Consider the following 21241-nt stretch of genomic DNA (forward strand, 5'->3'; position numbering starts at 1 on the left):
GAAATGGCTGAACGGGTAAAGGCACTAAACCTGAAACCCACACTTGGCTCTTGGAACTCACATGTGCCTTTGCTCCTAGCTGTAATCCTAGCATGTCTACAATGAGATGGGAAGCAGGACAATCACCTGGAAGCTTGTGGGCCAGTTAGCCTGAAGTCCACTGAGGGACAGACACAACAGAAATCTTGTATCAACAAGGTAGGAGAAGTGATTCCCTCAAGAGTTGTCCTCTGACGTCGACATGCTCACATGTGAGCAAACACACACACACACACACACACACACACACACACACACACACACAAATACAGAAGAAAAAATTCAGACATATGTAAAGAAGCACTATTTTAAAAAACAGCACTTGGTAGTGGTGTTGGTGCACACCACTAATCCTAGCACTCAGGAGACAGAGGTAGGTGGATCTGAGTTCAAGGCCAGCCTGGTCTACAGAGTGAGTTCCAGGACAGCTGGGGTTACACAGAGAAACTCTGTCTTGGAAAAACAAAACAAAACAAAGTGAAGGAGAAACAGCACTTGGGAGGGGGAGGCAGGATTAGGAGTTCAGTCATCCTTGGCTACATGTATATAGTGAGTTCAAGGCTAGTCTTGTCTACCTAAAACCTTGTTTTTATAACTGAAGCCAGACAGTGGTGGGCACGCCTTTATCTCAGGACTCGGGAGGCAGAGGCAGGCAGATCTCTGTGAGTTAGAGGCCAGCCTGGTCTAGAGTGAGTTCTAAGACAACCAGGACTGTTACACAGAGAAACCTTGTTTCGAAAAACGACAGCAACAACAATTTAAAAAAAAAGGAAGGAAGAAAAAAGAAAACAAACAAACAAAACCCAATTAAACTAAAGCAGCAGCTAACAAGGGCATAGGAGAGTTGAGAGCGGCCAGAGATGGGACACAAACCTCCCACGACACGGGCGGACAATGGGAGGCTACAAGAAGAAAGAGAGAGAGCACACGAAGGGTAGCAGTCAAGACCTTCACCTCCACACACCTCAGAACAAGCAGACGGGCTCCTTTCACCAGGCCATTTATTATCACAGCGCTCTGTGGGCTGAACAATCCCACAACAGTGGGGACAACTTTGCTGGGTGAGTGGACAGCTCCTCTCTCTGTCCTTTGGGGATGGTCTGGGGTAATTAATGGTTGCAGGGACTTCCTCTCTCTGATGCCAGGTTTACACAGTCCACTTCAGACACCTGCAGAGAGAGAAAAAACCCATTGGAGGCGGATGGAGGTCCAGGCGTGCTGTATGGAATGGGTTAGGCTCAGGCTTACCTGGTCTCCTGGTGGGTGCCCAGGCAGCGCACTGTGCAGTACCTGGCACCGCAGCTTACACAGGTATATGGGGATGGAAAGCCACACACAGCACAGAAGGGACGCTGGGGTCGGGATGGGGGCCCAGCACAGGCTGTCAAGTAGTTGGGGCCCTCGGATGCACTCAGGTTCTGCAGGGACATGAAGGGACAGGCATGTTGAGTTCTCCACTGTGCAATGCAGCTCATGTCCACCAAGGATCCTGAAGAGCATGGGCTCACCCCTTTGCTTTGGGGACTCCTGCCCCAGGCTGAGAACTCTCACCTGCTCCTCTAGCAAAGCCTGGAAGTTTTTCCGGAAGCGAAGTTTGAAATGGTCACCTCGAGTTTTCTTCTTTTTTTTTCCTGGGGACATCAAGGACAATGAGTTGGTAGACAGCTGCTGTGACACTCGGACCTGTCCTCCCGGCCTGCACCTGCCCTACACCCTTAAAGTTCAGTCTGCTCCATCTTTTTATTTGGGGGACAGGAACTCATGAGCCTAGGCTGGCCATGAACTCACTACGTTGACAAGGATGACCTTGGACTGGTCCTCCTGCCGCCACCGCTCAAGTGCTGGGACCACAGGCCTTTTCATTTTTCTTGCTTTGACACAAGATCTCATTATATACCCCAAGCGGACTTCAAACTCACTATGTAGACCAGGTTGACCTTAAATCCTTGGCAATTCTCCTGCCTCAGCTTTCTGTGAGCTAGGTTTATAGGCATACATCATCATACCTTGTTGCTCCATCTTTTTTTATTTCACACCCGTGAAGAAACCAGGTGTAGAGAGGGGAAGATAGTTGCTCCCAACACAGGAGCTAGTCATTGGCAAAGCCACAAGTAGTTTCAAGTCACCTCCCTGCTGGGACCTTTTCCACATGGTCCTCCACAGTCCCGACTCCTTTCCTTTCCTCCCCCAGTGACAGGAATAGTTTTTTGTTTGTTTTTGAGACAGGATTTCCCTGTGTAGCTTTGGAGCCTGTCCTGGAGCTTGCTCTGTAGACCTGGCTCAAACTCATAGAGATCCACCTGCCTCTGCCTCTTGAGTGCTGGGATTAAAGGTGTGTGCCACCAACGCCTGGCTAGCAAGGATACTTTTATATTCTGTTTTATAAAGACACACTTGAGTCAGCAAGATGGCTCAGTGGGTAAAGGCACTTGCTGTCAAGCCTAACAGCCTGAGTCCATCCCTAGGACTCACATTACAAAAGAGAGAACCAACTCCTGAAAGTGGTCCTCTAACGCCCACCCACATGCCAAGTCCCCCTAGGTGTGTGTGTGTTGAGAGCTCTGCAGCTGGTTTGATTCTGGAGTGTTAGCACCTGGCTTTTGTCTGCCTTTTGTGCTGCTGCCTTTTCTGTCCTGTACCTTCTGTTTGAAATATGTAAATCTTTTTATTAGTTTATTTTTTATATTCCAATCCCACTTCCCCCTCCCTCCTCTCCTCCCACTCCTACCTAACCCTCCCATCTGCTCCTCAGAGAGGGTAAGGCCTCCCCTAGGAAGTCTACTAAGTCTGTCTCAACATCTAGTTGAGGCAGGACCGAGGCACCTCTCCATCCCCACACCCCTGTGTTTAGGCTGAGCAAGGTATCTCTCCATATAGAATGGGCTCCACTAAGTCAGTTTGTGCATTAGAGTTAGATCTTGGACCCACTGCCAGTGCCCTCATATATTGTTCCAGCCGCACCATTGTCACCTATATTAAGGGAGTCCAGTTTGGTCTTAGAAATATGTAAATCCTATTTGAGTGTTTGCTAAAGGTTCAAGCCTATGCAAAACTTGGCTACAGGAGGACTCAGCAAACTGAGATGCCCTGTGGTTGGGAACTGCTTTGGCATTTGTCTCTTTGAGGAGGTTTTGGTTTGCAGAAATTAACTTGCTAAAATGTGTAAATTGTATAACAATAAAGGACCCCTTGGCTAAGCTACAGGCAGTCAGTTTGCCAGAGGCTGACTCCCCTGTGGTTGCAAAGGCTAAAATTCATCCTGGAATGCCCCCAATTCTTCCACGGAAACCAACATCTGACACAACACACATGTACAAATAAAACAAAAGAAATTGCTTAAATTTTTAAAAATCTCACTGGGCATGATAGCACACACCTTTAATCCAGCACCTGGGAAGCAGAGGCAAGTGGATCTCTGTGAGTTCAATGCCTATCTGGTCTATGTAGAGAGACCCTGTCTCAGACAGACAGACAGACAAAACCCTCCCTACAATACAAAGAACAGAGAAAGAACAGGCACGTACATTTATTACTAGCCTAGTGTATACAGCTGCTGATGGTTGTTTTGTTGAGTTAACCCCTCCCTCCCAGTTCAGGTGTCCTTGGAGTACAAAGGTGAACCAGTGGACACTAACTTGACTCAGTGGTTCAAAGTGCCTGAGCCCAGCCCAGACATCCACAGGATGAGGGACAAGTACAAGGGATGACAATGAAAGGTACAGCCATCACAAGTCTCAGAAATGTGGCTGACACCTGACACAGAGGGGAACGCCTGAATGTCAATCAATCCACAATGACTGACAGCCTTTTGTCTGTCTATAACCTGCTGACTGAAGATGGTTCTTTAGAATAGTAATACATGGTCTTCTCAGATTGTCGGGTCTCTGAATAAATGCAAGTTTTAAAGAACCAGGCGCTGGTAAGATTGCCCAGTGAATAAGGGCACCTGCTGCCAAAAAACAGCAACCTGAATGACCCAAGTTCAAACTCTGGAAGCTATATGGTAGAAGGTGAGAACCAATTCCTATAAGTTTTCTTCTGATCTCCACATGCACACATATGCATGAACACACACACACACACACACACACACACACACACAATTAAAAATACAATAAAGATTCAATTCCCATCTCTGCTCCTCAGCATTTGCAGTAAAAGGCTGTAAGGAGCTCCCTGACACAATCTCATTCTCTCCTCTACAACTCCCACCTCACCTGTGTCTGCATCATCATCAAACTGCGGTAGCCTCTTGCCCAGCTGGGGGAGGCCTGCGTGGGGGTCATCCTGGAAATTGTCATTTTCTAAAGCCTCGAGCTGTCGATTGATCCGTCGCTGCCGGGCTGCCCGGTCCAGCACCCGCCGCTGTCCAGGGTCCTGGGAACGAACTAGATGGGACAGAGACAGAGGTCAAGGAGGAGGAAAGCTGGGCTGACAGTCTCCTGTCACTGTGTTATGGGAAGTTCCCAGCTCTGAACCCCGATTCTTCCCAGCCAGGAAAGCCAGTTTCAGCCCTTCAGGCCAACTTTTAGTCCGCCAGTCCCAGCAGTAACTAGACGACACAATAAATTGCAGCTGGAGAGATGGCTCGGTGGTTAAGAGTACTTTCTACTCCTGCCGAGTGCTACAGTTCCAGTTCCAGCACACAGGATAATCAGCTACTAGGGTGGCCCACAACTGCCTATAACTCCAGCTCCAGGAGATGAAACTCCCTCTTTAGTCTACGCTCATCTGCACATAGCAACACACACACACACACACACACACACACACACACACACACACAATTTTTAAAAATAAATTATTTTTATTTTTAAATAAAATAAGTTCATTTAGAGGATTTGACACTATGTTGACCTCTGGCTTCCACATTCAACACACCTGTGACTTTGTAGGGCCTAATCCAGTGTACGTTTCTAGACTGTCCCTTCAGCCTGAGATGCATTTCTATGCCCTGTGACTGCACTGAATACTTTCCTTGCACTAAAGGAGTCTCTGCTCCCTGCCATGGCTCCCAGCTGTCCTCCTGTCCTCCTCTCTTGGTGGGTATGCTTCCCAGTCCCATATCTTGGCTCCTCTCTTGCTCTTTGGGACACCTCTGCCTGTCCTTCTTTTGTTGATAACCCTGACCCTTTCCTACCCCCCCACAACCTTCGAAAGGCTCTCAGGAGGTCCAGGCTGGTCTGGAACTTACTATGTAGCTGGGAATGACTTCGAATGACGTCCTGTGCACCCCCACACCTGTGGTTTATGTGGTGCTGGAGATAAAACAAGAGCTTTGTGCACGCCAGGCAAGCACTCTAACAGTGAGCCAAATCCCTAGCTTCTTTTTCTAGCATTTCTTCACGAAGTTCATTTATTCTGCTTTCCTATGTGGGCACCGCAGTGCAGGTGTGGAGGTCAGAGGACAAAAGTCTTTTTTCCCCATCATGCGAGTCCTGGGGAATGACTCAGATGGTCAAGATTGGCAGCAAGCACGTTTCCCTACTGCGCCGTCTTGCCGGCCCACTCTTGGTGCTTCTAATCAAAGCACGGAGCTGTGTTTCCCATAACATGCTAGTCTCAAGCCAGAATCCCCTCAAACATAGACTTGGCTACAAGACATGGAGAGGCTGGGGCAGGACCAGCGTAACAGCTGCAAAGTGAAACCTGTCTCATTAAATAAAAAAGAAGAAACAATAGGGGAGCGGAGTGGTGGTGGTGGGGAACCTAAAGCCAAGCGCTTCGATTTCCTAAGCGTCCCTGTCCCCTCCATCCAGAAGCTGGGGTAGGCTCAAATGCTCATTGCACCTAAGCTTTGGAATGACAAGGCTCTCCTCTCCATCCCTAGCGCTCAGCTTGCAGCCAACATTCACAAAACATGAATGAATGGTTGCGGGGCTGCCCCATCGCCGAGCGAGAGGAACTGCGAAGGGATTTGACTGGAATAACTGGGCGGGGAAACGTTAAGGGGGACTCGAACTTGAGATGCAGAAAGGGGCGAACCTCTAAAGGCTCACATACCCGAGGGTTTCTTCTCCACCATTTGCGCAACACAGTTGTCGGAAGAGCCTACTGCGCACGCGTATTAACCACCCCCTGGTCCCAGCGCATCCCTTCCGGTGGCGTGCACTGGTGCGCGTGCGCAGTCGTTCCCCTCCGACTTGAAGTCGTTACGTGAAGTTCCAAGACCAGGAAGCTTTCCGCCATCTTTGATAGGGGCAAACCTGCTTCCGGTCCCGTTGTGGTTGTTTAAAAAACCAAAACCACACAAAACCCTAAGCGTTCGCCCCGCACGCCCCGCACGCCCCGCGAAGGGTCGTTTGTGAAACACGGTGCGGGCGGCTCTGTGGGTGTCCGCGCGGTCCCGCCTGCTGCTTCCCGGCCTCTCCGGGCCCGTCCTCGCGCCGCGCCCCTCCCCGCACGGCTCGCCGTCCGCGCCCCCTCCGGGTCGGAGCTGCGGCCGGCCGAGGCCCGCCCCGCGCGCCCCCCGGACCCGCCCGGAAAGGTCCCCCTCCCTGGGAGCCTGGGCCCCGGGCTCCTCCCCACCGCAGCCCGCGGCCCGGACAATCCCTGCCTTGTCTCGCCGTCTGCATCTCGGGCTTTCGGCGGCCTCAGGCTACGCCTTTTTTCCAGGGCGGGGTCCCAAGCACAGCTCCTCCTCACGGCGGGCTTGTCTTCCCTTTCCCAGAACCTTCTCCTTTGGGCGTTGGAAGCCGGGCGCTAGTCAGCCCCGCTGCGGGCCCAGGTGCCGCCTGAGCGTGCCTCTAGCCATGGCTGCGTCAGGCCCGGAGCCCCGGCTTTTCCTGCTGCTGCTGCTGCTGCTGCCGCCGCCGCTGCTCCCGGTGGCTTCTGCCTCCGATCGATCCCGGGGCTCCAGCCCTGTCAACCCAGGTGAGAACCGGGAGGCCGCTGGGCAGAGTCGACACGTCTGCCAGTCCCGGAGGGAGTGTCCAGTCTCTCCCGGGACCGGCGCATCACCCTCTCCCCAGATGGACAGGAACACCCCAGCCCCCAGCCCTGTATGCTACTCCACTCGACTCTTCTGGAGAGCAAATGTCCCTGGGCAGAAAGAAGTTAAAGGAGGGAACTGGAAAGAACTTTAGTGAAATAACAGGGCGGTGGAGGGGATACACAGGGATAAACACGTGGGTCCTAAGTGCCAGTTTCATGCCTCTGACAGACAAATTGCTGGTGATCACCGTGGCTACGGCAGAGACAGAGGGATACCGGCGTTTTCTGCAGTCTGCGGAGTTTTTTAACTACACTGTACGGGTGAGTGGGGGACTCCTGGGAGAAGTTACATCAGGAGTGGACAGGGGCGCTGGCCCTGTTTCCTCACCTTGGCCTGCTGAACCTCTTCCATGGCACGGGGATGGGGTCTTTCCTGCAGACCCTGGGCCTGGGGCACGAGTGGCGAGGAGGTGATGTTGCTCGAACAGTTGGTGGAGGCCAGAAGGTCAGGTGGCTAAAGAAGGAAATGGAGAAATATGCAAACCGGGAGGACATGATCATTATGTTTGTAGATAGGTAAAGAGGGGTCTGGGGTGGGAAGAGGGGTACAGTGAATATGAAGAGAGAAAACAGAGACCTGTTTCCTGTCCAGCTACGATGTGATTCTGGCCAGCAGCCCGGCAGAACTGCTGAAGAAGTTTGTTCAGAGTGGCAGTCATCTACTGTTCTCCGCCGAGGGCTTCTGCTGGCCTGAGTGGGGGCTGGCAGAGCAGTACCCTGAGGTGGGCATGGGGAAGCGCTTCCTCAACTCTGGTGGTGAGTGGCGAAGAACCCAAGAAAGAGCTGAGCTTCCCGAAGTGCTGGGGGCATTGCATGCTCCAGGTTCCTGAGGGTTGGAGAGAGATTCTGGGATTCTTGGGGATCTACCTCTCTTCTGTCCCCCAGGATTCATTGGCTTCGCTCCCACTATCCATCAAATTGTCCGCCAGTGGAAATACAAAGATGATGATGATGATCAGTTATTCTACACTCGACTGTACTTGGACCCAGGACTGCGGGTAGGGAGCCTCAGGATAGGGACACCCCTAATTGAATGGGAGAGGAGGCACGAGGGGAGTTGGGGAAAGATCCAGTGTCACCTGTCCCCTCTCAGTTCACTGGTCCATCTCATGCCATCTAGGAGAAACTCAAACTTAATCTGGACCATAAATCCCGGATCTTCCAGAACCTCAATGGAGCCTTAGGTGAGGAAGAAGAGGGTTAGAATTGGGTGATGAAGTTCCTACCAGAACTGGGCTGACCTACAGATGACCAGTGTGCTAACTTACCCAGCACCTAAGCATGTTATATTGTGTTAGCAATGATGAGGCTAGGAGAGCAGCCCAGCAGCAAAATGCCCAGGAGGATTTGCCAGTGAGGGGCTGGGGTGTGGCTCAGTGGTAGAGCCCCTGCCTAGAATCCCCCAGTGAGGAACCGGGGTGTGGCTCAGTGGTAGAGCCCCCTGCCTAGAATCCCCCAGTGAGGGACTGGAGGTGAAGAACTAAGTGATAGAAGGTGTACCTATCATACAGAAACCCTAAGTTCAATCGTCAGCACCATCCAAAAACAAAAAAGAACCTATTGTTTTATGGTTCCCAAATAAAAGGACTCTTGAAAGCCTTCCCTTTCTTCCCCCAGATGAAGTGGTCTTAAAGTTCGACCAGAATCGTGTGCGCATCCGAAATGTGGCCTATGACACTCTTCCTGTTGTGGTCCATGGAAATGGTCCCACCAAGGTGCCCCTGGTGCCCTCTGCCCTTGTTTGTCTCAAGCCCTGAGTACCGCATCCCTCCTGGACCATCTGGTCCTCCCCAGTCCCAGTAGAAGAGGAGCTGGTGACATGACACCATGAGAGCTGCCTCCTCACCTTGCTGAATTCTCCCTGTGTGGAGCCCAACTTGCATCCCATCTGTCCCCAGACAACTCTGCTTCAGCTAGCCACCTCCTGTCCCAACAGCTCCAGCTCAACTACCTGGGCAACTATGTCCCCAATGGCTGGACTCCCCAGGGAGGCTGTGGATTCTGCAACCAGAACCAGAGGACACTCCCGGGGGGGCAGGTGAGAAGAGTTGTGGTGCTGGGCAGCCTCAGTTGCTGAGCCCCTGGGCATACCCTAGAGTGGGCAGTGGCTGGTGAGGGCTGTGGGGCAGAGAGAGGCCTGGGCTTCTGTGAGCCTTGTCCTGTGGTGTCCACAGCCTCCCCCCCGGGTACTTCTGGCCGTGTTTGTGGAACAGCCTACCCCCTTCCTGCCTCGGTTCCTGCAGCGTCTACTGTTTCTGGATTACCCACGGGACAGGGTCTCTCTTTTCCTTCATAATAATGTGAGATAGCCCCCCCCCCCCCCCATCCTACGCCTCTTCCTGTCTGTCCTCCCCAGACTGACTGTATCCCTCTGGTCCCATCTCTCTGCCTGTCCCATTCTTTCTCACAGGAGGTGTACCATGAGCCTCACATTGCCGATGTCTGGCCACAGCTCCAGGCCCACTTCTCAGCTGCAAAGCTAGTAGGGCCAGAGGAAGCACTGAGCCCAGGGGAGGCCAGGGACATGGCTATGTGAGTAGCCTTTACATTCTGCTCCCCACCCTCATCATCTGCGGAGCCCTGGGGAAGGAGACACTGACTCTTGTCCTCTTCTCAGAGCTGGGAGAGCCCCACTTGCCACTTGTCCTGCTACCCTATCCCCTGTTTGGGCTCATCTTCCCATTTGTGTGTCTTCTCCTCCAGGGATAGCTGTCGGCAGGACCCCAAGTGTGAATTCTACTTCAGCCTGGATGCTGATGCTGTCCTTACCAACCCGGAGACCTTGCGCATCTTGATTGAACAAAACAGGTGACCAACTCCACGCATCCATGGAGCCCCAGGACGGCCTAGGAATTCCATCCCTTCCCTGTATGGGACATAGTCCTGTCCCCTCTGCTCATCCTTCTCCTCTATTTTATGCACAGGAAGGTAATAGCCCCCATGCTTTCCCGCCATGGCAAGCTCTGGTCCAACTTCTGGGGTGCCCTGAGCCCCGATGAGTATTATGCCCGCTCTGAAGACTATGTGGAATTGGTCCAGCGGAAGCGAGTGTGAGTTCCACCCATGTGTACTGTGCAGGCTCCAGAGCCTTCCCTGGGTCCCCACTACGTAGCATCCCATGTGGTCATCAAGTCACAGCTATGGGTAGGGAGGGACTGGTAATGGATTGGGTGGTTATGTTATATCAGTGATGTGATGGCTTCAGGCTCATGATTCTGGGGTTCCCTGACGGGAGGAGCTTCTACAATGAACAAAGCATAATCTGAGGGGTTGTCCATCTGGCTGATCATACCCGATAACTGCAGGGGAGTGTGGAATGTGCCCTACATATCCCAGGCGTATGTGATCCGCGGGGAGACCCTGAGGACAGAGCTGCCGCAGAAGGAGGTGTTCTCTGGCAGTGACACCGACCCAGATATGGCCTTCTGTAAGAGCCTACGGGACAAGGTGAGTGGGGTGGTTGGCATGGGTTGCCAAGTCCGGGGACTTGATGCTGTGTCGACAGCTTCCTGTTGTCCTCCTCACACATGCCCACCCTTTACCCCACTCCAGGGCATCTTCCTCCACCTCAGCAATCAGCATGAGTTTGGCCGACTGCTGGCCACTTCTCGCTATGACACTGACCACTTACACCCAGACCTTTGGCAGATTTTTGACAACCCTGTGGTAAGAGGGGACCTTTGACCCAACAGGGCCACCCTGCCATTGTCCACCATGGTGGGGGGTTGTAACCCAATGGCGGAAGTAAAGAAGATTCCACTCAAATGCTGCAACTCTCCCTTCAGGACTGGAAAGAACAGTATATTCATGAGAACTACAGCCGGGCCCTGGATGGGCAGGGGCTAGTGGAGCAGGTAAGCTGCCCCAGGACCTCAGCTTCTGGGAAGCGCCCACCACTGGGATTGGTGGGGTCCACACTGAGCTCCCAGCGATTGAGGGTTTGCTGTCTGAGCAAGAAGGAGGCTGATAGCCACACTAAGTGTTAAGGGCTTATAATCCTAGATGTCTGGAAACTGATGTAGAAGGACGGAGAGTTCCAGGATAGCCTGAGCTACTTAGTACCATACCAGCCATGGTCAGGTGGCAAGACCAAGTCTCAAAAAACCAAATGGAACAGATGACTCCATGGTTAAGCACTTAACACATAAGCATGAGGACTTAGTAAATGCTAGATGTGTGGTGGCCCGCCTGTAATCCCAGCCTTAGAAGGCAGAGACCAAGATCCTCAGCAAGCTGGCTAGCCAGATTGGCTGCATCAGTAAGCTCTGGGTTTGATTAAGAGATCCTGACTCAATGAAGACAGCAAGAAAAATCCAGCAGTTCCTGATGTCAAACTCAGACCTTCGCATACATACATTCGAGCGTACACACCCCACACAGGTGTGCCCATACTCTCATGAAAATGAATAGAGGCATGGTGTGTGCCTATACTCCCAGATTTCAAGTAGTGGAAGCAAGAAGATAGGGTTAGGAGTTGAAGGCCAGCCTCAGACACATAGCAAGGATAAACCTTACTTGGTGGAACACTTGCTTAGCGTTCACAAAGCTCGATCCCCAGATCTGTTTAAACTGAGTATGGTGCTGCAAGCCTGTCATCTCAGTACTTGGGAGGTGGAAGCAGGAGGATCAGAAGTTCAAGGCCAGCCTCAGCTACATAATGAGTTTGAGGCCAGCCTGGGCTACATAAGACCCTGTCTCAAAAAAAAAAACAGAACAGGATCATTACCCTAGATACTGGGGCACCAGGCCCCCTATTCCTGCCCTTTTGTGCGCAGGTCTCCCGCAGCAGCTGCCTAGAGAGCTCAGGTTGCCCTGTTCTCCCCTCCCCTGTCCTTTTGCCTGTCCCACCCCTTGCTCCTCTTCTGTGAGTTTCACCTCATCTTGTCCTTTGCTGCCCTGTCTATCCTTAGCCATGCCCAGATGTGTACTGGTTCCCACTGCTGACAGAGCAGATGTGTGATGAGCTGGTGGAGGAGATGGAGCACTATGGCCAGTGGTCTGGAGGCCGGCATGAGGTGAGGGCAGAGGGCTCCCAAGAGGGGCAGGGCGAGCTGGCCGAGGGGAGTGGGATTGGGGTGTGGAGGGGAATCCCAGAGGTGGGACTCATTCTGGGTATGTTATTTGTCTTGCTGCTGTCACAAAATATTTAACAAAAGCAACTTGAAGGAAGGGTTTATCAGGGCTCGGTCTGTGGGTACAGTCCATCATGGCAAGCAGGTGTGGCGGCAGGAGGGGGAGGCAGCTGATCACATGGCATAGTCGGGAAGCAGAGAGAGATGGGTGCTGGCATTCAGCTCGTTTTCTCTGTCATTTGCCAGGACCATGGCACATGAGATGGCACTGCCCACAGTAGCCAGCTCTTCCCATCTTATTAACCTGATCCAGATGATCCCTCCTGACATGCCCAGAGGCTTGTCTTCTAGGTGATCCTAGGGCCCATCAAGTTGACAGAGTTAGGTTTTACATAGAGGGTGCTTCACGGGCTATGGGTGTTAGATAACATGGGAAGGTCAGAGCAATTGGTAGGAGAGCGGACAGCAGGTCCAGCAGCAGTGATCTGGCTGACAAGTGGAAAAGAAAACTGCTTTTAGGTGGTAGGGACTGAAGTGTTAAGACTCAGGCTGGATGGTGGTGGTGCACGCCTTTAGTCCTAGCACTTGGGAGACAGAGGCAGACAGATCTCTGAGATTGAAGCCAGCCTGGTCTACAGAGTGAGTTCCAGGACAGCCAGAGCTACACAGAGAAACCCTGTCTTGAAAAATAAAAAGCCTGGGAACCAACAAGAAGCAGCTGCTACTTTGTCCTCCTGGAGGAAGAATGCGAGTGGCTCAGTGTGTTGTCCATAGGATTCCAGATTGGCTGGAGGATACGAGAATGTTCCCACTGTGGATATTCACATGAAGCAGGTGGGGTACGAAGACCAGTGGCTTCAGCTGCTGAGGACATATGTGGGGCCCATGACAGAGTACCTGTTCCCTGGCTACCACACCAAGGTAGGATAGGTATTGCAACCACTGATTCTCCCTCTTTTTGTACCCGAGTCTTAGAAGACACCACATGGAACATGCAAACAACCCCCCCCCATCCCTGTAACAACTAAGGCTCCATAGACTTAGGGCTTGGGATAGAGATGAGCTTGAAGAAATTAGGTCTTCTACTTAGGTTGCTATATCATTAGAAGAATCACTGGCCAGGCACGCTGACACCTGTAACCTCAGTACTTGAGAAACTGAGGCATGAAGATGAAGAGTTTGAGGAGAGCATGAGCTGCACAGGGAAACCCTGTCTTAAAACAGGAAGGTAGGGCTGGAGATGTGGGTCAGTTAGATGCTTGCCCAGCACACACAAAGCCCTGGCTTCCATCCGCAGTCCTGTGTAAACTGGAGGTAGGATAATAACACGGGGCTGTAGTCCCAGCACTCAGACAGAAGAAGCAGGAGGAAGATCAGAAGTTGAGGGTCATCTGTAGCTACATAGTGAGTTTGAGGCCAGCCTGGGCTACATGACACCTTGACTCTAGGGAGATGGCTTGGTCCATAAAGTGTTTGTCATGTAAGTATGATGGCCTGAGTTCATGTCATCAGCACCTGTGTAAAAAGCTGGGCATGCCATTACACATCTGTATTCCCAGTGCTGGGGAGGAGCCTTGGGGGGGGGGGGAGACACACCTATGATCGTGTCATGGAAGAGGCAGAGGCAGGAAGAGCTCTGTGAGTTTGAGGTCAGCCTGACCTATATAACAAGTTCCAAGCCAGATGGGGTTACATGGAGAGACCCTGTCTCAAAAAAAAAAAAAAAATAGACAAAGTAGGAGGTATGGTGGTGCACACCTTTAACCCCAGCACTCGGGAGGCAGAGACAGGTGGATCTCTGAGTTTGAGGCCAGCCTGGTCTATATAGTGAGCTATAAGACAGCCAGGGGTACATAGTGAGACCTTGTCTCAAAAAACCAAGTCATCCCCCCCCCTCCAAAAAAAAGACAGTGTGAGAAAAGGGAGAGCCATGGGTTTCCTTGCCCTTCCTATAGCTTCCACCTCATGTCACCACAGACACGGGCAGTGATGAACTTCGTGGTCCGCTACCGGCCAGATGAGCAACCCTCACTTCGGCCACACCATGACTCATCCACCTTCACCCTCAATGTTGCCCTCAATCACAAGGGCGTGGACTATGAGGTGAGGCCGGGGTCCCCCTGTCTCAGGACACAGGCTCCTCCACACACTTCACCTTGCAACCTGTCTCAACTCCTTTCCTAGACTCTAGCCTGGTCACTCACATCTCAGCTCGACTGCTCACAGTCCGTCATGGAGGGAAGCCCAGGCAGTAACTCAAGCAAGGCAGGAACTGATGCAGAGGCCATAGAGGGGAGCTGCTAACTGGCTTATTCTTCATGGTTTGCTCAGCCTGCCTTGTTAAAGAACCCAATACCAGTAGCCCAGGGATGGCTCCATCCACTGTGGGCTGGGTCCTCCCCCGTCAATCATCAGTCAAGAAAATGCCTCACAGGCCAGTCTGATGGAGGTGTTTCCTCCGTTGAGACTCCCTCGTCCCTGATAATCCCAGCTGCTTCCCTACTTCCCCCCAGTTTCCCGTGTCTGTATTGGTTACTTTTCTGTTGCTGCCAAAACATTCCATTTCTTGACAAAAGCAATGGAAGGAAGGAAGGGTCTGTTTTGGCTCACATTCTGGGAGTACAGTCCATCATGGCGGAGGGGCAGCCACTAGTTAGGTTGAATCCACAGTCAGGAAGCAAAGAGGTGAAGCCTGGTGCCCACCTCACTTTCTCCTTTTTTCTTTTTTAAATTTAATTTTATATGCATTGGTGTTTTGCCTGCAAGTATGACTGTGTGAGGATGCCAGATCCCCTGGAACTGGAGTTACAAAGAGCTGTGAGCTGGCATATGGGTGCTGGGAATTGAGCCCAGGTCCTCTGGAAGAGCAGCCGGTGTTCTTAACCACGGAGCCATCTCTCCATTCCTTACTTTCTCCTTTTTATTAGTCCTAGATTGCAGCCAATGAGATGGCGCCACCTTTATCAGCGTGGGTCTCCCTTACCCCTCTTTAACTCATTCTAGAAACTCCTCTCACATGTTCCCAGAGGCCTGTTTCTTTGATGACTCTAAGTTCCATCGAGTTGACAATCCAGTAACCACCACATAGCCCCTCTTGCCTGTCTCCCATGGCAGCTGTTTGATTGGCACCTCTCCCAGGCCTGTTGCCCTCCTGCCCCACAGCCCCATGTCTGCTGTCTGCTAACCTTTTGTTCTTATGTTCTCTCTCGTCTCCCCAGGGAGGTGGCTGCCGCTTCCTGCGTTATGACTGCAGAATCTCATCCCCGAGGAAGGGCTGGGCTCTCCTGCACCCTGGCCGCCTCACACACTACCATGAGGGGCTGCCTACCACCCGGGGCACTCGATACATCATGGTGTCCTTTGTTGACCCCTGACACTCAACCAGTCTGCCAAATCTTGTCTGCCATTGTGCCTTGTTGGGCGACTAGGGATACTGTTCTCAGAAAGAGAGAGAGCATCGGGCTCTTCTCATTTCCTGAATGTATCTGTGTGCCTTGCACTGAATGTTCTGCCCCCAACATCCCTCACAGGAGGTCTCTGGGGTCACCTTCCCACTGACCCCATGGACCCAAGGGGACTAGATCCACCCCCCACCCCCCAGACAGGGTTTCTATGTGTAGCCCTGACTATCCTGGAACTTGCTTTGTAGACCAGGCTGGCCTCAAACTCACAGAGATCCGCCTGCCTCTGCCTCCCAAGTGCTGGGATTAAAGGTGTGTGCCACCACTGCTACCTGGCAGAAGTGGACTTCTGAGGGTTCCCTGCCTGATAAATTATTGAGCTTCCAGCTTCACTTACAATAAAAGAATGTTTGTAACTGTTGAGTCCATGAGTTATATTATAAAGTCAGGGTCTCATGTAGCCCAGGCTGGCCTCTAACTCACTATAGGGAATACAGTTGTGTGCCACCATGTCCAATTTATGCAGTGCTGGGGATCAAACCCAGAATCCTGCATGGTGGCAAGTAGTCTACCAGCTGAATTACATCCCCTCTCCTTTATTCTTTTTAAAATCATTTATTAATTTATTAATCATTTATTATGTATACAACATTCTATTTCCATGTATATCTGCACACCAGAAGAGGGCACCAGGTCTTATAACGGATGGTTGTGAGCCACCACGTGGTTGCTGGGAATTGAACTCAGGAAGAACAGTCAGTGCTTTAACCTCTGAGCCATCTCTCCAGCCCCCTCTCTCCTTTATTCTTAATTTTTAAATAAATTATAAGTGTGTATGTCTGGGTATGTGTACACCGAGAGAGGTGTCCACAGGGGCCAGAAGATGGTCTCATATCCTCCTGGAACTGGAGTCACAGGTAGATGGGTTGAGAGCCACCTAACTGGGAACCAAACTCTGGTCCAGCAAAGCACTGTCAACCTCTGAGCCATCTCTCCAGTCCCTGCCCCCTTTTATTACATTTATTTCTGTATGTGTGTGTAAAGCTTGTGGGAATAGGTTGTTTTCTACTGTGTGATTGCTAATTTATGCCAGTTTGATATAAGCTAGAGGTAGAGAGAAAGGAGAGAACCTCAATTGAGACAATGCCTCCATTAGATCCAGATGTAAGGCATTTTCCGAATTAGTGATTGATAGGGGAAGGCCAGCCCATTGTGGGTGGTACCATCTCTGGGCTGGTGGTCCTGGGTTCTATAAGAAAGCAGACTGAGCAAGCCATGTTGGACAAGCTGGTAAGCAGCACCCTCCATGGCCTCTGCATGGGCTTCTGCCTCCAGGATCCTGTCCTGCTTGAGTTCCTGTCCTGACTTCCTTCAGTGATGAACAGCAATGTGAAAGAAACCAGTTAGGGTCAGGGAGATGTCCCTGTGAGTACAGGCATCTGCAGCTGTCAAATCTGAGTTCAGTCCCTCCAACCCACATGGTGGAGAAAGGGAAGAAACTCCCCAAGTAATCCTTTGACCTCTGCAGGCACACCAGGGTAAGTGTGCTCTTCCACAACTCTATCCCACACACAAATACTTTCTAAAGGTTAAAAAGAAGCCAGGCTGGGCTGGAGAGATAGCTCAGAGGTTAAGAGCAGTGGCTGTTCTTCCAGAGGTCCTGAGTTTAATTCCCAGCAACCACATGTGGCTCACAACCATCTGTTATGAGATCTGGTGCCCTCTTCTGCTGTGCAGATATACATGGAAGCAGAATGTTGTATACATAATAAATAAATAAAATCTTTAAAAAAAAGAAGTCGGGCGTTGGTGGTGCACACTTTTAATCCCAGCACTTTGGAGACAGAGGCAGGCGGATCTCAGTGAGTTCAAGCCTGGTCTACAAAATGAGATCCAGGACAGGCTCCAAGGTTACACAGAGAAACCCTGTCTCAAGAAAAAAAAGAAAGAAAGAAAGAAAGAAAATTTAGAATCAAATAGACTTGGTCACCAATTGTACATTTTGTGCCTCTTAACACCTCCATAATCACAGCAAGTCCCTTCCTTCTGCCCAGCGTCTAAACTGATGACATAACCGATCCCATAAGGTTAAAGGGAAGGTTTTAATCATAGATGAGAGCGAGCAGCCAGAGGCATCTGGAAGAGTCCAGAGCAGAGAGGGAAAGTAATAGGCTGGACATGACCAGGAGAAAAACAGGAGCAGAACAGAGAGAGGGAGGGAGAGAGAAGGGGTAAGAGAGGGGGAGAGGGGGGAGAGAGTGCTGGCAAAAGAGAAAAGAGTAATTAAAGGTGCACACCTTTAATCCCAGCACTTGGGAGGCAAAGGCAGGCAGATCTCTTGAGTTTGAGACCAGCCTGGTCTACAGAACTAGTTACAGGACAGCCAGGGCTGTTACACAGAGAAGCCCTGTTTGGAAAAATAGAGGAGGGGGAGGGAGAGGAAGGAGACAGAGAAACAGAGAGAGAGGGGATGTCTATATGGACTCGGAAGTGTGTAGCGGCACTTGTGATACTAAGGGAGGCTGGAGGCAGCATGGCCTTTGGTGTGCCCATAGGCGCCACAGATGGCCTTTTGTCCCTCCTGCCAGTGATAAGGGACATGGCTCCTTTTGAAGAGGGGAACCAGCATCACTTGTTCTTGAGGAATGTTGGCTTTTGCCTAACCACCAGAATTTGAGGAAATGGAATTTCCTTTGCACCTGACACCAAGGCTCCTAGGAAAACCTTCTTGGCAGTGGAGCTGATCACTCTTCCACGTAATTTAAATGTTTGTGTGTTCTGGGTATGTGTGTGGTGCTTCTGTGCTCCAGGGTGACACTTCCCCACTCATCCACACCCCGGCCTCATACTGGGAACTCAGCATTTGCTGACCAGCTGAACTCATCCTTTGCCTTGGTCAGACATTTAAGTCCCTTTCTCCCTGGCTGTTACCACCTTTGTCCCATGGATGGTAGTGTGTAACTACCATCTTCCCGCCAGCTGCCCGAGTTCCACCTGCCCCGTGGGCGGCCAAAATAACACACAGAGACTTATATTAGGTACAATGCTGCTGGCCAATGACTAGGATTTCTTATCTGCTAGATCAGTCTTAATTATCAACCATAACTATTAATCTATATATTTATAAGACTTATAGAGGACGCCAGCCCTGCGTCCTATCTTCCTAGCAGTCACATGATGACTCCATAGAGAGGAGGAGAAAGAGAGCGATTTCCTGCTTGTCCCTGCTTATATTCTGAGTCTGCCTGCTATGTCACTTCCTGCCTGGATCACAAGACTTCTTTTACTACAATTCCCAGAATCATCCTCCTCGACTCCTAGTCCCACCTATCTTTCTGCCTCATTGGCTGAACAGTGCTTTATTCAACAACCAATAAGATAAATATAAACAGAAGGACTTTCCCCATCAGTACTGATCTGAGCAAGGACTGGGTAAACACCCTTTGGTAGGTCCCTGGAAGTAACAGTCTGCCTGAGGATCAGGCAGAGGGAAGGGTAGCACTTGCTTTGCCTGTTTGGGGAGACCCAGAAGTTTTTATTCCTCTCCTCCTGCATTTTGGCATTCAGTCACTTTTCCTGTAGAGTCCATTTCTTTTCATTAGAGAAAGTACAAAACAGATCTGTGAATGTGGCTCAGTTGGTAGACTGTTTGCCCAGTGTCTTAGGGTTTCTATTGCTGTGAAGAGTTGCCATGACCACAACAGCTCTTATAAAGGAAAACATTTGTTTTTGTTTTGTTTTTCAAGACAGGGTTTCTCTATGTAACAGCCCTGGCTATCCTGTAACTCACTCTGTAGATCAGACTGACCTTGATCTGATAACTGCCTGGCTCTGCCTCCCTCGTTCTGGGGTTAAGGGTGTGCTCCCACTACTTGGCTACCATTTTTTTTCAAACCACCACACACAGCATGCTTGAAGTCTGGGCTTCTATGCCAGTCCGGCACTGAACCACAAGTGGGGGAGAACACCTGTAATCCCAGCAAGAGATCAAGGTCCCTCTTGGCTACATAATGAGTTTTATGCCAGCCCGTGCTTTGTGAGATGGTGTCTCAAAAGGGGGAGTGAGGTGCTGGAGGAAAGGGGCAACAAAAGACACAAGAAATTATCCCATTCGAGTGAGCCACTGACCCATGAAGCTGTGTCACTGAAGTGTTCACCCCCCCCGCCCCCGCCCCGCCCGCCCCGCCCAGGTCTACTGTGCTACCTCTCTGAAGACCACGCGGAAGTGGGACAGGAACTGAGTCAGGGGAGGCAGAGTGAGAGCGTCTGACGGTGACTCTTCCCCACATATTTAGGTGGAGGTGGGGTGGAGGCCAGAGGGTCAGCTTTAGATATCATTTGCAGTTAACATCTACCTTGTTAACATCCACCTTGTTTTTGAGAAAGGGTCTCTTATTGGCCTGGAAATCAGCCATTACTAGGGCCACTTGTCTCCACCTCCGAAGTGCTGGGATTACCGTAAACTTCCATGTCCAGCTGTGTGTGTGTGTGTGTGTGTGTGTGTGTGTGTGTGGCCTTGGCTGTCCTAGCTTTGTAGACCAGGCTGGCCTTGAACTCACAGATATCTGCCTGCCTCTGCCTCCAGGGTGCTGAGATTTAAAGATATGCTTCACCACCACCTGGCTCATGCCCAGCTTCTTTCATGGATGAGTTCTGGGCAGGGGTGGAGGGGTAGGGAAGGTGGGAAGGTAGGGAGGTGGGGGGGGTGATGGGGGAGGGGTGGCGGCAAACTCAGGAAGGCAAACACTTTGCTGACTGAGTTATCACCCTAACCCTCCCCCAACTCTTTTAAAAAAGATTTATTTAGAGACTGGAGGAATGGGTCAGCCATTACGATTACATATTGCTTTCCCAAAGAATCTGAGTTTGGGTCAGACAGGTCACAACTGTTCCTTTGGAAGCTCTGCCTCAACACCCCTCCTCCAAACACTGCCCCTCAGAAAGTGGCGGCTCCTCCCTGGAGCTGCTCAACACTGGTCCTACAGGGTATTTAAGCTCCTGTCCATAGACCTACAATGTGATTTCTCTCCACCCTTTCCAGTGAGTCACCTGGAGTGCTTTGCTCAGATTAAACTTGGTTTTATTAATTTGGCTTGATCTGATTTATTGCATCGGCAGAGAAACCTACTACCAGGGATCCATAAATGTTTATTAACAACCCCCTGTAACTTCACCTCCAGAGAACCTGATGCCTTTGGCCTGCAAGGGTACCTGCATTCTCCCTCCCTCCCCATACACATGATTAATTATAAAACAATTTAAAATCGTCATGGAAAATATCTATTTTTATTTGTGTGTGCTTATGTGTGTGTACACACATTTCCAAGGGTGTGCAGTGCCTGTGGAGGCCAAGAAAGGGTATCAGATCCCCTGGAGCTGGAGTTACAGGCAGGTGTGAGACAGTTAACATGGACATGGGAATCAAACTTAGGTCCTCTGCAAGAGCAGTAAGTGCTCTTTAAAAAAAAAAACAAAACAAACAAAAAAAAAAAACACCAGGGTTTCTCTGTGTAGCTCTGGCTGTCTGGGCACTCACTCTGTAGTCTAGGTTGGCATCGAACTCACTGTGATCCACCTGCCTCTGCCTCCCAAGTGCTGGTGTGAGCCATCGGCCCAGTGCAGTGAGTACTCTTACTGCCCAGCCATCTCTCCAGATGCTCTGTACCCATCACTCCCCCTCTCTGGATGATAGTTATTTCTCCAGATTGTGTGTAGGTCCTGTGTGACTTCAGAATG

General features: G+C 51.0%; 1 protein-coding gene and 1 non-coding gene across 3 annotated transcripts; one reads left to right on the plus strand and one right to left on the minus strand.

Annotated features, from left to right (window-relative positions):
- Window positions 1–1023: 1023 nt before the first annotated feature.
- Window positions 1024–6730, minus strand: Znhit1 (zinc finger HIT-type containing 1). 2 transcript variants are annotated; one of them, XM_027416217.2, is made up of 5 exons: window positions 6596–6730; window positions 4257–4427; window positions 1591–1670; window positions 1288–1457; window positions 1024–1208 (listed from the first exon to the last, which is right to left on the minus strand). In XM_027416217.2, exons 1-5 carry the CDS (start codon window positions 6612–6614, stop codon window positions 1187–1189), a joined length of 462 nt encoding a protein of 153 aa, XP_027272018.1. In that variant the 5' UTR covers window positions 6615–6730; the 3' UTR covers window positions 1024–1186. The 2 variants fall into 2 exon arrangements, with proteins under 2 accessions (XP_027272018.1, XP_027272017.1); XM_027416216.2 differs by lacking the exon at window positions 6596–6730 and adding an exon at window positions 6043–6328.
- A 3740-nt stretch (window positions 6731–10470) lies between these two features.
- On the plus strand, window positions 10471–10550 carry Mir702 (microRNA mir-702). The gene has a single exon (NR_105264.1). It is a non-coding gene; the product is annotated as a microRNA mir-702 (primary transcript).
- The last annotated feature ends 10691 nt before the right edge of the window (window positions 10551–21241 follow it).

This window comes from Cricetulus griseus, chromosome 4 (genome assembly GCF_003668045.3).
Source record: "Cricetulus griseus strain 17A/GY chromosome 4, alternate assembly CriGri-PICRH-1.0, whole genome shotgun sequence".
Lineage (NCBI taxonomy): Eukaryota > Metazoa > Chordata > Mammalia > Rodentia > Cricetidae > Cricetulus > Cricetulus griseus.